The sequence below is a fragment of the Echiichthys vipera genome (genome assembly GCF_963691815.1).
Source record: "Echiichthys vipera genome assembly, chromosome: 20".
NCBI classification, from domain to species: Eukaryota; Metazoa; Chordata; class Actinopteri; order Perciformes; family Trachinidae; genus Echiichthys; species Echiichthys vipera.
In genome coordinates, this window is record NC_139845.1 from 2,855,325 (window position 1) to 2,872,009 (window position 16,685).

A 16,685-nucleotide genomic window follows, 5' to 3' on the forward strand; every position below is an offset into this window, starting at 1 on the left:
CAAACATAATTGTCAGATTTTCTACTTTACTACTGTCCTTGAATGGATCACCTGCTCCAGCCCCCCCGCGACCCCGACAGGGAAAAGCGGTTGAAGATGAATGAATATTATTATAATTATTATTCTCATTTTGTTTAATTTTGACAGGATGTGTGTGTTTTCGCGTGTGTGTGTGTGTGTGCAGATGACCCCTCCTCCGCGGGCCTGGGCTCGACTCTATCAGCCGAACGAGCACGTCTCTTCTCTGACGGCCATATTTACTGCGTCCCTCCGCCCGTCATGTTCCCTCTTTATTCTGACCGCTGACGGCTAAAGGAGAGGAGACGACGGGAGAATTGCATTCGGGAGGGAGAGTGTCAGTCGATTCCCCCGGAGACAGCGGGCCCCCAATACGTCTCCGCTAAATATCTCATTACTCCAGCTGACACCCGGCGAGCGAGGGGGAAATGCAGCCCAGAATGAGAGTCCTGCCCCGGGAAAGCGGCGGAGGACCAGGGGTCTCTACGCCTGGTGCCGCCGGAGCTCCCCAAAGACCCACGGCTGCACTTTAACGCTTTTCAGGGCGATTTGACCCGAAGTGATGAAAACACGCGGAGGGAAAGTTGCAGCTTAAGCCCAACTGTTGGTTTTTCGCTCAGAGAAACAAACCATCATTGATTTTGACCGTAGGGGGATTTTTAATAATTCATCGCAGATTAGTAACAGCTTGAACTTTTCATATATCAAACACTGCGTGCTAATCAGACGTGAGGGGGATGAATCAGCTTCACTGTCCGCGGAAAACCCTGGATTTATAAAGGATGGGGTTTTGAAAAATACGATTTTCACACTCAAAATAAAAGTTACAGTAACATTTTCATTATATCAAACCCCATTTTATGGCCGTATCTTTGCAACAGCCATTCAATTCCTCTTTATGGTACTTTTCATTGTTAGTGGCGGACTTCAAATTGCCTTCATTGACTGTTATAAAGGTCACATATAGTATTTTTATTATACTAAAGCAGGCTGACGTGCGATATAATCACTGACATAACACTCAATTCACACAGCCCGTATGTATGTCTGTATGTCTTTAAACGAGTCGTCAGGACTTCCTGTACTGTTGTGATGTCACAGCTATACTATATAGGTCATGGGTGTCAAAGTGACCCAGTAAAGGATCCAACCAAGCAAGAACACACCTGACTGACAGCCACACGGCCCTTTACTGGATCAGTTTGACACCCATGATATAGGTAGAGGGTGAAGCTACACAGACGTTACAGTCATTCTCCGGCTGCAGTGACGGTGCAGAGACACAGAGACAGAGCTCAGATGTGGGAGACCCAGAAACACTGACCAATCAGAGCAGACTGATGCCGGACGTGGCTAACAGTGATTAGCTCGGGGCAGTACGGTGAAGGCATTCAAAGGTCTTTTTAAACAACTAATAGTACTGAAAATAACAGCAAACCTCGGCAGCAGCATGAGAAGAGTCCCTTTGTGGCCATTTTGTTTAGTTTTTAGTCGGTACATGTATGTTTTTTGTCTCTTTGTGGCCATTTTGTTTCGTTTTTAGTTGGTACGTGTATGTTTTTTGTCTCTTTGTGGCCATTTTGTTTCGTTTATAGTCACTACATGTATGTTTTTTGTCTCTTTGTGGCCATTTTGTTTTGTTTTTAGTCGGTACATGTATGTTTTTGGTCTCTTTGTGGCCATTTTGTTTCGTTTTTAGACACTACATGTGTGTTTTTTGTCTCTTTGTGGCCATTTTGTTTCATTTTTAGTCACTACATGTATGTTTTTTGTCTCTTTGCTGCCATTTTGTTTCAGTTTTAGTTGAAACATGTATGTTTCTTGTCTCTTTGTGGCCATTTTGTTCGTTTTTAGTCACTACATGTATGTTTTTTGTCTCTTTATGGCCATTTTGTTTCGTTTTTAGTCGGTACATGTGTGTTTTTTGTCTCTTTGTGGCCATTTTGTTTCAATTTAGTCGGTACATGTACGTTTTTTGTCTGTTTGTGGCCATTTTGTGTTGTTTTTAGTTGGAACATGTATGTTTTTTGTCTCTTTGTCGCCATTTTGTGTTGTTTTTAGTTGGTACATGTATGTTTTTTGTCTTTTTTTGGCCATTTTGTTTCATTTTTATTCACTACATGTGTGTTTTTTGTCTCTTTGTGGCCATTTTGTTATATTTTTAGTTGGTACATGTATGTTTTTTGTCTCTTTGCTGCCATTTTGTTTCCTTTTTAGTTGGTACGTGTATCTTTTTTGTCTCTTTGTGGCCATTTTGTTATATTTTTAGTTGGTACATGTATGGTTTTTGTCTCTTTGCTGCCATTTTGTTTCCTTTTTAGTTGGTACGTGTATCTTTTTTGTCTCTTTGTGGCCATTTTGTTTCGTTTTGAGTCGGTACGTGTATGTTTTTTGTCTCTTTGTGGCCATTTTGTTTCGTTTTGAGTCGGTACGTGTATGTCTTTTTGTCTCTTTGAAGATATGCTGTGTATCTTGGTAGTCAATTAGCATCTCTTTGTGATTGTTTTGTGTTTTTTTCAGCACCCTGACCCTAAGGGCCTGTGCAGGAATCCATCCGTGCCTCCAAACACGAAAATCTGTGTTGTATGTTTGATGACATCACACTGCAGCTGTGATTGACAGTCGGGTCGGTGCAGGCTGACGGAGTGACAACCTCTAGTCTCATAATGATACTGCGTACATAGGAAATCAAAAGCACCTGGTCCAATTATGGTATCCAAATGTGTAACTATGCAATCATAGCACATGGATAATTTGCTCCAGGCTGTGGTTTCACCTCACCTCGCTGTCCACCGTCAAAAAAAAAGTTTTTGTCTGTGACAGAAGTTTCAGACTTTTTGATAAACACAACCAGGAGTTCACCGAGCTAATAAAGCTGACTACGCTCTCTGAAGCCGACTCTCCGAGACAACCGTGAAGAGAGCATTACACATCACTTCCCTCCTCTCCCCAAATGCTCTGACGCATACACGCAAACTGAACTTATAAGCTCCGGTCCGTTTACCTTGAAAATCAATCTCTCGTTGCTTTCAGGAGAGTTTATGTGTTCTGAACCTTCTCCATCTCATTTATTTACCACTCACATAGCCTTTAAATGTCAAAGCATGTCATCTGCAGCGCTAAAAGGAAAGCTGTTAGGAGTTTGCGCGCCAGGTCGGACTTCTCTCTGCACATTTGTTTTAACCTTTTGTCCCCAAAAACATCTTCCACGCTGAGTCAAAGGCAAGCATCAAAAACACGTCTCTTCAATGGGTTTTTCACATTATTTGAATCATTGGGAAGCATTTTGAATTAGCTACTGCGATATTTAAAGGCAGAGCGAGCTCGCCAGAGGGTGAAAGCCAACCCTAGATTCGGCGGTAGCTCAGTCCATAGGTGACTTGGCTGGGAACTGAAGGGTCGCTGGTTTGAGTCCCCTGTGTGGACCATGAATGGAGCGTGGACTGGTGGCTGGAGAGGTGCCAGTTCATCTCCTGGGCACTGGTGTTGTGAGCAAGGCACCAAACCCCCAACTGCTCAGGGCGCCGGTCCACTGGCAGCCCCCTCGCTCTAACATCTCTCCATTACTTGCACGTATATAGGTCCTGTGTGTGTGTGTGTATTTCGGGCCTGTGTGTGTGTAACATGAAAAAATAGAGTGAAAATTGAATTTCCCCATTGCGGGATGAATAAAGGAATTCTTCTTCTTCTAGATTCACTGTCTCGTTTTTGCTCTCGCCCGGCGCTGTGTCCGTCATTTGTCGCCGACGCCTCTCGGACGTGTGCTCACGTGCTTACCTGGCTGCTACGTTTTTATAGAGAAGAAGAAGAAGAATTCCTTTATTTGTCCCGCAATGGGGAATGAGGTTGGTGAAAACACCAACACACCTTTCTAGTTGCTTGTGAGTGATGATTGGGAGCACGTTTACGAGTCAGTACATCGAGACCGGTCGGAGACCATTGGTGACGGATGCCGGTGTCACGGTTGGTGTATTAAACCTAATACAGCTGACGCCTCCTGATAAAAACATATGGGCTCATGCAGCTTTATACGCCGTCTCGTATGACATCAGCCCCGATTAATCTAATCTAATATATTCTTTCCACTTCCTGTCTCCTCTCTTCACTTCAGGTTGACGGATGTGTTTGTTCGCCATTTAAACAGACACCGCTCTGTTGTCTCTCATGCTCTACTTAAGCTCTCGTCTGCATGCGCTCGAACGCGTGTGCATCGACAGTGTATATGTGTGTGTGTGTGTGTGTGTGCACGCGGCGAGGGCAGGAACCATTCTGAAACAGGAATCACTGTTGATGGAAACACTGCACAGAGTGGGGAGCCGAGCGCCAAATGAGTATTTACAAAGGGAGTGAATAATGTAAAGCACAAATACAACCCACTTCTCTGCTTGTGTGTATTTTTTTCGAGGCGCGGCGGCGGTGAATTACCTGTCTCGCTCACATCCACTTTCATTACGGCCCTGACATTCAGTGAGTGTGTGTGTTTGTGTGCCACCTGAATGTCACGCCGTAATGAGAATGGATATGACAGTGACAGGGCCATCAGCGAATGGAAAGCCCGGGCCGCCGCTGCCGCTGCCCCCCCCCCATACACACACACACTTTCCTCTTTCTGACATGTACGCACAACCTCGCTCTATCTAAGACAGTGGGGTGCAATAGAGCCAAGACAATAACCCAACTCTATTTAACAGACCTCATTCCCTCGCACGGACCCGAAGTAATTACTTTTAAATTGCAAAAACTGAGGAACATTAAGAAACGGTTGCGGCAATTTGGGTCCGCCTGTGGCTAGACAGCTTGTTTTCAAATGGAAATAAAGGTATTTTGCCCGTCGTCCGCTGCAAAACCGTTGGGTTCTGGTTTAAGGCTTCGTGCCTGATAAAAGCCAGGACGGCGGCGGTGTTTACTGGGCCGTTCGTGGCAGGCGACTTCTCAACGTGAGGATAATTCCAGCTTAATACTAACGCCGAGTGTCACTCCTTCCACTCAGAAAGACAGACACGCTGCTGCTGCTGCTGCCGCTCGGTCACATAAATCAACACAGACACTTCGCCAATACTCGCCGCGTGCCAACATAAACAGAAGAATCTGCACTGTACGCGGACAGACGCAGGGAGGAGCGTGCGTTTTTTACCCATGTCAGGGTCACGGCACATCAATAGCAGCCGTGATTATCATGATCAGCTCTAATGAGGGGGCTACGAGGGTGAGCGCCGCTCGTCTTTTTTCTTCAACGCAGCCTGTTATTACCACTTTTTTGTCTCTCTCTCGCTCTCTCTCTCTGACTCACACACGTCTTACACCATGTAATTCTCTCCCAATCACAGCCCTGTCACCCTGCCCTCTCACCGGCCTGACAATGTTGACAAAGGCGCCCCCAAAACCAGGAGCGGGGGGCACAAAAGAAGCTCGGGCTGGGTCCCCATTATGGCCCCGCCGGGGTCACTGTGCAGCTGATGAGGTCTGTAACACCACCCGCACATTGTTGCTGTCATGTCAAAGGTGAAGCTTTTTCTTGGTCACGGTTTTGAGCCTTTGCCGAGGTTTGTTCTCGTTGGGAAACGTGTGACCAAACACATGACGGACTTCATCACAAGGCTCATCCTGTCTGTCTGAATACGCCTGTATTCACCCTCTGTCTGTCTCAAACGCTCCGCTTTAGAGCTTGTCTCTTTAAGACCCCCTTATACACCCCGCTTATAAAGCGCCTTTCTAGTCTTCTGACTACTCAAGGCGCTTTCACAGTGTTTGTCACATTCACCCGTTCACACAGACATTCACACTGATGGCAGTGGACATCTACAGACCATCTAATCTAACCATTCACACCACATTTACACACCCATGTGCAGCACGGGGAGCAATTCGGGGTTCAGTGTCTTGCCCAAGGACACTTTGACATGTGGACCTGGGGAGGTGGGGATCAAAACCGCTGATCTCTCGATTGGAAGACGACCCACTCTTCCACTGAGCCACAGTCACCTTACCTGATTTAAGTGTCTAAGATGGAGAATGATGTACGTTGTTGAGATTTGAAACTTCGAGGCGAACTTGTGCGATGGTTTATTAGAGTCATTGTAGGCAAAAAAATATATTAATTCAAAGCTGAGGGAGGGGGGTAATACTCAGAGGCAAAAGTCAGCATCACTCAGAAATCAGCCTCTGTGATGCGATGAGGTTGACCAAACCTTTAGAAGGGAAGTGATGTGGTTCCCTTTCTGAGTTTCTGTCACATAGATCTGTGAGAGAAATTCATCTCATCTCATCTTCAGCCTCTTATCTGGGGTCGGGTCTCGGGGGCAGCAGCTCCAGCAGGGGACCCCAAACTTCCCTTTCCCGGGCCACATTAACCAGCTCTAACTGGGGGATCCTGAGGCGTTCCCAGGCCAGTGTGGAGATCTAATCTCTCCACCTGGTCCTGGGTCTTCCCCGAGGCCTCCTCCCAGCTGGACGTGCCTGGAACAGCTCCCTAGGGAGGCGCCCAGGGTTCATCCTTACCACATGATCCTGAACCACCTCAACTGGCTCCTTTCAACGCAAAGGAGCAGCGGCTCTACTCCGAGTTCCTCACGAATGGAAGAACTTAGAAAAATTAACGACTTTAATCTCAGGGAAAATCCAACTTTTTTCTTGTAACTGTATGACTTTAGTCAGTTCAGAGTTTCTATCAGAATATTACCCTGTTCCCCTGGCTCCATATTTGTTATTACTGTATTTTCCGCATTATAAGGAGCATAGAACAGACGCTACAGTCGAGGCTGGGGTAACGTTAAGGACCGCCTCTAAATTCATTGATGTTAAGTTTGCGTGCTAGCGCTGTTGCCTTCAGTGGAACAGTGATCGTACGGACTCTTCTACTCGCTGCTCTCTGTTCAACAACCCACTGTTGGAGTTTGTCCTCCAGCTGCAGCCGTCTCGCTCTGTTCCCTCTAAACTCTGTTTAGTCTTCTTTACTTGGCGCAGGTCGTCTTGTTGCTTCCTCCACTTCGGCACCATTGATTGGTTCATGTTCAACTCTCTGGCTGCTGCTCTATTCCCGTGTTCTACTGCGTGACTAATGGCCTTGAGTGTAAACTCTGCGTCGTAAGCGTGTCTCTTAACAGGAGCCATTTTGGGCTCTTTACACAAACACACACATGGAAATGAAACGGCACGCTTCACGCAGTCGTATATCTCAACATGCACCGCGCGTTACTTCTTCTACGGGGGAAAATAGAGTCGGCGGCTGCTCACCGTAGTTGGAGACCTGTTGTGGCTCAATATTGGTCCATATATAAGGAGCACCGGATTATAAGGCGCACTGTCGGCTTTTGAGACATTTGAAGGTTTTCAATGGCCCTAATATGCCGTTGTGAGTTGTACATTTTGTGATGTTTGAATAAATCTGACTTGACTCGAGTAGATCTACCAATAAATGTCAGTCTCATCCTTAATTCAACGTACCCTGCTACCTATTTTAAACAGTTGTCCGAGCACAGTTGGATCCTTATTGGTTAATAATTTGATGTCAAACTGGAGGAAAAGTGTTTGGTTAAGCACGGGTTTGATGATTATCACTGAGACGGATCTGAAGTGAGTGTCAGAGAGTGTCCCGAACTTACACTTGGCTCATTTACAGCATTTTGTGAATCCTAACAGTGACTTTATGATCGTTGTGTATAAAATAAGCGGATAAACTGCTGTGAATGTGACAGCATTCAGACGTGAGCCGTGCTGGAGCCGTGACAGAAACCTAGAAAGCACAGTCATAAGTCCTGACTTTTTACGGTGACTCTGGGGCTCACAGATACTCAAACAGAAGAGACGGGCATATTAAATTTCCAGCACATTAACAGGGTGACGTGCATGTGTCAAAGTCGTTAAAGAGACAGAAAGAGAAAGAGACAAAGAGAGGGAGAGAGAGAGAGATGAAGAAGGGAGGGCAATAGTACTGTACCTCCATAGTCTGAGACTGGTGCATGGCTTTGATTGCATTCTGTGCCATAGCTCTGGTGGAAAACGTGACAAACGCACATCCTGTAGGGAGGGAAGAGGAGAAGAGGGAGGGATGGAGGGGCAGTGGAAGGGAGGAGGATGGGGTTAGGTGGGGCAGAGGGGGCAGAAGGAAGGGGGGAAGACGAGAAAGAACAAAAACAAGACAAAAGGGTTGGACACGTCGTTGTTATAAAAAAACACAGATTGATACAGAGAACAGCTCACAGGCGGACAACAGTGTCGTCGGCCGCTGCGGGAACAACAGCCGAAGAAAACAAGCAGTGTCATGACAACCCCCTCCCCGACCCCGTCCGGCCACCTCGCCCACATCCACAGAGGCAACCACAGTCTCCGTTTGGATTGGCTGTTCCCCGCCTCCTTCCTCCTCCTCCTCCTCCTTTCTTTCTTTCTTTCTTTCTGTCACTGTCTCTTATTTTCTCCTGTCGCTCCTACGCGCTGACCGAATTAGTCATACCTGAATTCAACCGCTCTCCTCTCTCAACAATTCAACAATGTAAATCAGACCCAAATTTGCATTAGAGAGCGATTTGAATTAATCTGGGCCTGGTATTGTGCGTCTGATTGGGTGCACTCCCTCTCTCTCTCTCTCTCTCTTTTGTCAAACAGGAAAAAGACGTGGCGGTGGCGGTGGCGGTGGCAGCGGCGAGCCGGGACAAAATATCTGCGAGGGCACAAGGAGACGGGAATCAGATAAAAAAAAAAAATCATATTAATCCAATCTAAAAACAGAGACGAGGGGAGGGAGGGAAGGTGTGGTCGACCTCCTTCGTGACTGACACTGATTTTAGCCAATCAAGACGGGACGCGGCCAGAGGGGGGTTGTTATTGGTTGTTGTGTCGGGGTCAGAGGGGCGATGCAAGGCTGTGTTGGTCTGGCTGGTTAGGGAGTGATTAGAGGAGATAATGTGAGAAGTGCTTCAACAACCCCCCGGACTAATAATATGCTAACAAACTCACCAAGCCATGTTAGCGCAGCCAAGCCTGAACTGATTACACACATGCACGCACACATGCAAACGCACACACACGCACACACATTCAGGTTGGCTGGCTCGTGGTTTGGCAATAGAGGAAATAGCCTGGGTCATCAGATAGACTCCACCTGGCTGTGTGGATGGGATGAAAGGGCAGAGAGGGAAAAAGAGAGGCGAGGATGGATAATGCAACAGAGAGAGAGGGGTGAGGGAGGGTGGTGGGGCAGATGTGAGGTGGAAATAGATGCGATCATTGTCCTCTTCCACCTCTATCAAAAGCAGACTGTTGCAGTGATGGAACAAGTGAGACATCCGCGGCACAGATTTCATCGGAGGCTTTTCCCTCGACAACAGAGAAGCATGTCCGCGCATCACTTCAATAACAATCCTGTCTTTTGATCGATTTTGTAGCGGAAATGTTTCCGAGTAAAGAGAGAAGGAGCACAACATTGTTTTAGTTCTGCAGAACCTGAGGCCAATGGGTGAGCGTTCGTAGCCACCAACGTCGGTTCCCGTTCAGTCTCTTACCAGATCTCAACGACGGTTTCCTTTAACCATTAAACCCAGAGCGTCACGTCCTTTTACACATGCACCGCAGACCCGAAACTATCTAGACATTACCGGAGGAGCTGTATGTGTGAATGCGCATGTTTGAATCACTTGGACAGGACATTAAACAGACTTTATCCTGCCAGCTCCCTCCTAAATAAAAATCTGTGTGATGTCTGATCGAGCCCATGTGTGAATAGAGCGGGAGAATCCACAGCGAGCGACCTCCAAGGGTAAAGAAGGAAAATAATTTACACATAGACGGCAACCAAAATGTCTAACTGGAGAGACAACAAGATTAAGGATCTTCTGTCAGTAAGGACCTTTGCTGAAGTCATCAGACAAATTCAAGGAACGGCAAGAGACACGGTTGTTTATGACAAATTAAGAACCGGCTACCTGAACGCAGTGTAATCCGCATCATGTCCTGCACCTTCTACCCAAGCGCCATGCCTTGCCTACACCAAACCTAAAGTTATTTTCATTAAGTGGAAATAATCTTCGGAGAATGTGACAGCTAGCCTCTGGCCCTCACTTCTCCTCGGAGGTAAACGTCAGCCAGATGGACGGTTGTTCCTCCCCCCGATGTCACATCAATTCCCTTTTTTGGTCAGAGGAAATGAGGCGGAGTCAAAGGCTGATAAGATGGCGACTCCCATAGGCGAGGACGATTGGATCAAGAACTAGTGACACATCTGCGGCACATATTCCATCGGAGGCTTTTCCCTTGACAATAGAGAAGCATGTCCGCGCCACGCTACAATAATAACCCTGTCTTTTGATTTATTTTGTAGCGGAAATGTTTCAGAGTAAAGAGAAGTTGAGAGAACGGACCCCGACGGGTATGCTACGTCCATTTTCTATAAGGTCTATGGTCTGGACATGATTTGTCGGACAATATCTAGAGAGAAACTGCTCTGGGCGCTGACAACTGTGCCTCCCATAGTGTTTTTCTGTATCATTCAATAACATCTAGAGTCAATGTTGGTTTCTTAAAACCATGACCGAGATCTGCCCCTAATCCCAATAAAGTAGTTAAATGTATCTAGCCCTTAAGGGCGCACTCACACTGTCCTTCCGCACCGGGCCAAATCCGTTTTTTCGGCTAAAGCCTAGTGCGTTCGACCAGTGTGAGTAGACCCGCTCCTCGCATAACTACGACCAGCGGCCTGAGAGAGGTGGGCTTTTGTAGAGCGCGTTTGCACATTTACGAGCACGAGCGCGCGCACGTGTACGAGCACGAGGCCTACGGCGGTTCTGAGGTCATTTCCTGTGCGCCTGTTCGGACATAGAAAAAAGAAGGAGGGACCATGCGCGGACATTTAACAACAACAATGGTGGCGAAAGGCTCACGTTGGTGTGATGCGGAGGTGGAGTGTTTACTGCAGATTTGGTCGATGAAAAGATTCAAAAACAGTCGACAAGACGCACAAAAACGTCTACGGAAAGATTTGGAAACAAAGAGACGCATTGTGATGATGCATAAATGCGTGTGACGTGTTACGGCGTGATGACGTATAGGCAGCAAGAAGCATTCTCCGAGGTCCAGGTAGTGTGAGTACAAACGGGCCTGGAGGGGGGGACAAGGACCCTAAAGCACGGGGCACGGGACAGAAGGACAGTGTGAGTGCGCCCTAAAGTCCCTTATTCTTGTGCAATAGCTCAATGATGTCGCCCAGCCCATCAGAAAATACTCCTAATGCAAAGTTAAGAGGCGAAGTGAAAGTAAAGCACTCCTAAATTCAAACAGATCATTACAAACATTAAAAACTAAAGTGTGAACCTGCTTTTGATCTTGTGTGAAATGCATTTATCCTTCGTTTCCAGTGTTCATGTCCTTGCCACCTGGAAGTTACAGTTAACTCGCCTTTCATATTAAACTGCCTCGCTGACTTAACATCGGAGAGAGGCAGGAATGTAATGAAAAGAGACTGAAGGTTATCAGATTCTGCAGCACTGACCCAGTAAAAGGTTTGCAACCGGTCCTTGACAGCGCCGGGCTGCAGCAGTGCTAGCTGATGTTACTGTAGATAGGACGTTCAGGAAAAGGGGGTCATCTTTTCAACTGATTCAGGGGAGGCTATTTTAGAGAGGCCACAATCTGTCATTTAACTGCTCGGCCCTGCAGGTTACCCCATCCTCCGCGGAGAACTGTTGCCCCAGAACTGGATCAGTTATGGGGGGGGGGGCTGACTCTATTTATACCATCTACTGTAAATGTATTGTCTCCAATTGGCAGACTGAACACTTCCACCCCCCCTCTCTGAAAAAACAACATTTCTATCTCTAACCAGTTTCTGCTTGCCTGTCAAAGCTTTAAAAAATACATTTTCTCCGCTCTTAAACATTGTTTCAAAGCTGTTAACAATGAATTTATAGAAAATCTTCAAGAGGCCCACTTCCTGGCTGGCTAGTTGTCTTATTTTTCATAGCAAGCAAGTGGCTTCAGCTCTAAAAATACCTCACGGGCCGCATTCTGTTGTCAGCGGAGAACCAAACAGTCCTTTAATGAAAGTAGGGTAGCTCCCAAGGCCCAGCCATCCACTGGTGGTGTGATCCATATTTTATTAATAGTGGGATGGCGGAGCTCTCTTCTGATTGATGCCGTGCTTCAACAGGAGCTCAGCAGCGCAGCTAGGTGGGACCGAGGGCCTCTGGGACTTGTAGGCACATAGAAATCCTTAAATGCCTATTTATGTCCAACCTGGTTAGGGTTGCTTATTTTCAAGCCAGAACCGAGCCGGACGATCGGGTATTTCCTCCTCGGCTTGCCGCCGAGATGTTTATATCAGTTCGACAGAAACTCGGATTCGGCCATCACATCTGAAATATTCATGAGGACAAAAGAGAGGAGCTGGAAAGGGATGGAAGAAGGAAACAGGGGAGGGATAAAAGGAGGCTGATGTCTGGGAAAAAAAGAGGACAAATTGACGCAAGGGAGGATTCTAGGGCGGCGAAGGGTGAATTGATAGAGACGTGGGAGGGGAGATGTTGTTTTTGAAGAAGGGACATGGGAGACTGCATAGTTTGGTTTGAGGCGACAATCGGTTCTAGATAGAGACGACCTTGAGGAGAAAAAGAGAGAACAGACATTGAGAAATGAGACTAAAGTGAACGATAACACATCCAAAACGTCAACGAGGACCAAAGACAAAAAATATAACAGGACCGACAGATCCACATGGAGCCTCCGTGACGATGACAGTGACAGCTCAAAGTGACAGGAGGAGGAGGAAGAGGAGGACAGAGTTTCAAAATAAACCCCTATTTCCTCAGCACACAGAAACCACAAAGGGGAGAGGGCAGGGGGAGGTAGGGAGTATCAGGGAGATAGAAGAAATGAGATGGGTTGGGCAGGTGTGTGGGTTGATGATGGAAGGGGTCACTGTGCTTCTACGAGAGCTATTTATGGAGGTACAATAGGTGAGTTTGGATTGATAGATGAGAGACGGATGGTTGGAAGTACTTGGGAGACCTGGGCATGTGGACCGTATGATCCACGGACTTTGGACATATTTAGAGTGGTTATTTTAAACTCTGCCTGCCCACCCTAGTTTGTTGGGAGAACTGGGGAGTGGACAAATCCCATCGGTTTGACGGCTTGTGTCTAGCTTTCAAACTAGCCTCGAGTACACATTGTGTTGCCTTGACGTACGGGAATTACATGATTGCCTCTGGTGTGGAGGGGACGGAGAGCAACTTTGAGATATTGCCACATTTGGGGTCATCAAATTTACTCTTTTATTGGACATATCCTTGACTTTGAAGGTCTTAAAGTGAAACCAGGGTCTTTTTCACCAAATACACTTATCAAATAAGCCATTGGGGCAATTTTGGATTGCATTTGGTAATCGACTAGAATGGACTTCACTATGAGAGGAGCTGGTACAGGGGCCAGTTGGTAAGTCTTTCAAAACACTTCCTTGGTGCTTTGATATCTGAGTAGGGACTCTTATCGTGCTACTGCAGAGGTTTGGTGTTATTTTAAGCAGTATTAGTGGTTAAACCGCGCTGCCCCGAGCTAACCAGTGTTAGCCACATCCGGCTGTTAGCGACCGTCCAGGATCCTTGACTTTGAAGGTCTTAAAGTGAAACCAGGGTCTTTTTCAGCAAATACACTTATCAAATAAGCCATTGAGGCAATTTTGGTAATCGACTAGAATGGACATTACTACGAGAGGAGCTGGTACAGGGGCCAGTTGGTAAGTCTTTCAAAACACTTCGTTGTTGGTGCTTTGATTTCTGTGTAGGGACTCTTCTCATGCTACTGTAGAGGTTTGGTGTTATTTTGAGCAGCACTAGTGGCTAAAAAAGTGGTTTTAATAAGTACACCGTGCTGCCCCGAGCTAATCAGTGTTAGCCACATTCGGCTGTTAGCAACTTTCCAATGTTCCTCCGTAAATAGTTGTTCCACAAAAAGAAATTGTGGCTTATTTGACGAGTGTATTTGCCGAAAAGACCCTGAGATGATTTTACGCCACTTAAGGAAAGTGCTAGCATGAGTTGCTATTACATGGACTCCCTGTGTTTGTTGTAATCGTTACGATTTACTTGAAATTCTTCTGGTTGTGTCCAGATGGAAGATCAAGACTTGCGGAAGTCTTGCAAGAGGGTTGAGGTATGGCACTGACTATGAATTGGTTATGGTAAGATGGTTAAGTCAAGACATTGACATCGCATGGTTGTAGTTAGGATAGGTCTTCAGGAGGCGGCTCTTGTGAGAGTCTCTAGGGCAGGGGTGTCAAAGTGATCCAGTAAAGGGCCGTTTGGCTGCAGGTTTTCATTCCAACCAAGCAAGAACACAGCCAGACCTGCAGCCAGACGGTCCTTTACTGGATCAGTCTGACACCCCTGCTCTAGGGTTTCCATCTGGACATTACTGATTCTGCTTTCTTGGGCTCTATTGCTAATTTAGCACTGACTGATTTGTGTCCGTAACACCTACACTTGTCTAGTCCCATTCATATTTTTCTTTAATTCTTCTTTGATAAGACACAACTACGCCAAAACCAAACTAGCATGAGATGCCTTTGAGTTAGCGTGCGAGTGTAAATGTGTGTAGAAGCCGTTCACCGGGACTTTCTTAGGAGTTCTGATACTCGAGACTGTGACGACGCTCGTTTTAAATGTATTTGTTTTGATGTCTTGTTTTAACCCTGGACTTCTAAATCCCCTGCCTGCACAACACGTTTTATCCTTGGGTGCAAATGGAGGATTCTTGAACCTTGAATTTTAGACTTTGGCATCTTTTTGTGAAATTAAATAAAGGGTTCCTCAAGGTAAGCTACCAATGAAAGTGTTGTTTATCTCCAGTATAGAAGATTTTCATATCATACTCAGCGCTACTGCTCTCTTTGGCATTCTGATACTTTATGTTTTGTGATTTGTGCATGCATTCATTTGTCTTTTCTTGAATTATTCCGTCTTTTCTCAACCAATTAAGGAAAGGAAAGTTGCTGCTATGACTTAGAAATTTAAATTCTGCTTAAAATAGAAGATACTGTAAATGCAATAAGCTGCAACAAGTCTCCAGATTGGGAGTGTGGTGTGAAAATGCCCTAAGCCGCACTCTGGGGGTATCAAAGGGCTCAGGACTGGCTTACGGTGGGGCTAAAGTGGAACGGCGGGGAAGGTGAAGGATGTGAATGAAGGTTAGGAGGTCGGAGGAGAGGGTGAGTGGGTGGTGATCTGGGGCTGAAGCTGAGAGAGCAAGAGGGGGAAGAAAGAAGAGAGAGAGAGAGAGAGAGAGAGAGGGGAGAAGAGATATATAGAGCAAAAAAAAGAGAAGCATGTATTCACAGTGGACAGAACAGCTTCAAAATGTCGCTCCGGTTCATGTGTGTTTGCTGACGTGACTCTCTCAAAACCCTGAAGGAAATCTGGACCAGATGGTTGAAAGACAGGACCTGATACAACGAATTCAGTCACTCTGAAAAAACACGCAAACCTTAAAGGTTGAATACGGAGAACGAGCCAAACACCGCCATCTAGTGTCTCAAGATCGTAGTCGCAACAACAACAAAAAAAATTCCAGCAGTCGGGTTGCCAGGTTTGTTGCCAAGTGTGTGAAGCGATCAGACGGCGCCATGTCAGCGATGAATCATACAGGGTAACCACTAATTTGGACTAGTGGTTAGCACTGTGGCCTCACAGCAAGAGGGTTCCTGGCTTGAATCCCGTCTGGGGCCCTTCTGTGTGGAGTTTGCATGTTGTCCCCGTGTCTGCGTGGGTTTTCTCCGGGTTCTCCGGTTTCCTCCCACAGTCCAAAGACGTGCAGGTGTTCGGTTCATTGATGACTCTAAATCACCCGTAGGTGTGAATGGTTGTCTGTCTCTGTTCGTCTCTATGTGTCCTGTGATAGACTGGCGTCATGTCCAGGGTGGACCCCGCCTAACGCCTGATGTCAGCTGGGATCGGCTGCAGCCCCCACCCCGGGATAAGCGGTTGAAGATGAATGAATGATTTAACGTTAGCTGTGGTGTGATATCGATTAGCTAGCTCTCAACCCAAAATGATTCTTGTGTCTGTATCAACAACAGACAACCCTGGCAACCAGCGTTGTCCAACGCTATTGTCCCGGTACAATGGAAACAAAACGTGACAGGAAGTCATTGTCAAACCCGTCCAAAAATGTTTAAAATACAAATTCAGACTAAATTTATTTTATGGAAAATCAATACTTGCATTGTGTACCCCTCAAAACGCCCACAGGTGTATTCTTTTATTAGAAAATATAGATTTTAATAAAGATTCTACATATTCAACCTTTAAATTACTCACACCTGTGGGTCGTAATCTCACTCTCTACACACACACACACACACACACGCACACACACACACACACACACGCTGCTCACTGACATACTCTTTCTAGCGACTGGGGAGTGAGACAACAGAGGCCGCCTTCACTGCCCAGTGAACACGACTTTGACTCAGAGAAACTGTGTTTACACATGTAAACGCTGTCGGGTGGAACAGGGAAGTTGGTCACTGGCATCACTTGCAAGTCGCGTACGGCAGGCTATGATTGGTCAGGGAGGGTCCGACATGTGTCTTGGACAACTTACGACAACAATGTCTGATCTCAGCGTTTAAAAAATATTTCAGGTTCATTTTTTGGAAAAGGAGACAGAGCCGTTTAAACCAA

General features: G+C 46.4%; 1 protein-coding gene across 1 annotated transcript in view; it reads right to left on the minus strand.

Annotated features, from left to right (window-relative positions):
* The window catches only part of celf2 (cugbp, Elav-like family member 2), a 250,147-nt gene that overhangs the window by 32,660 nt on the left and 200,802 nt on the right, over window positions 1–16,685 (minus strand). Inside the window, 1 exon segment of the mRNA XM_083935660.1 lies at window positions 7,955–8,034. Coding sequence (XP_083791786.1) covers window positions 7,955–8,034 — 80 coding nt within the window.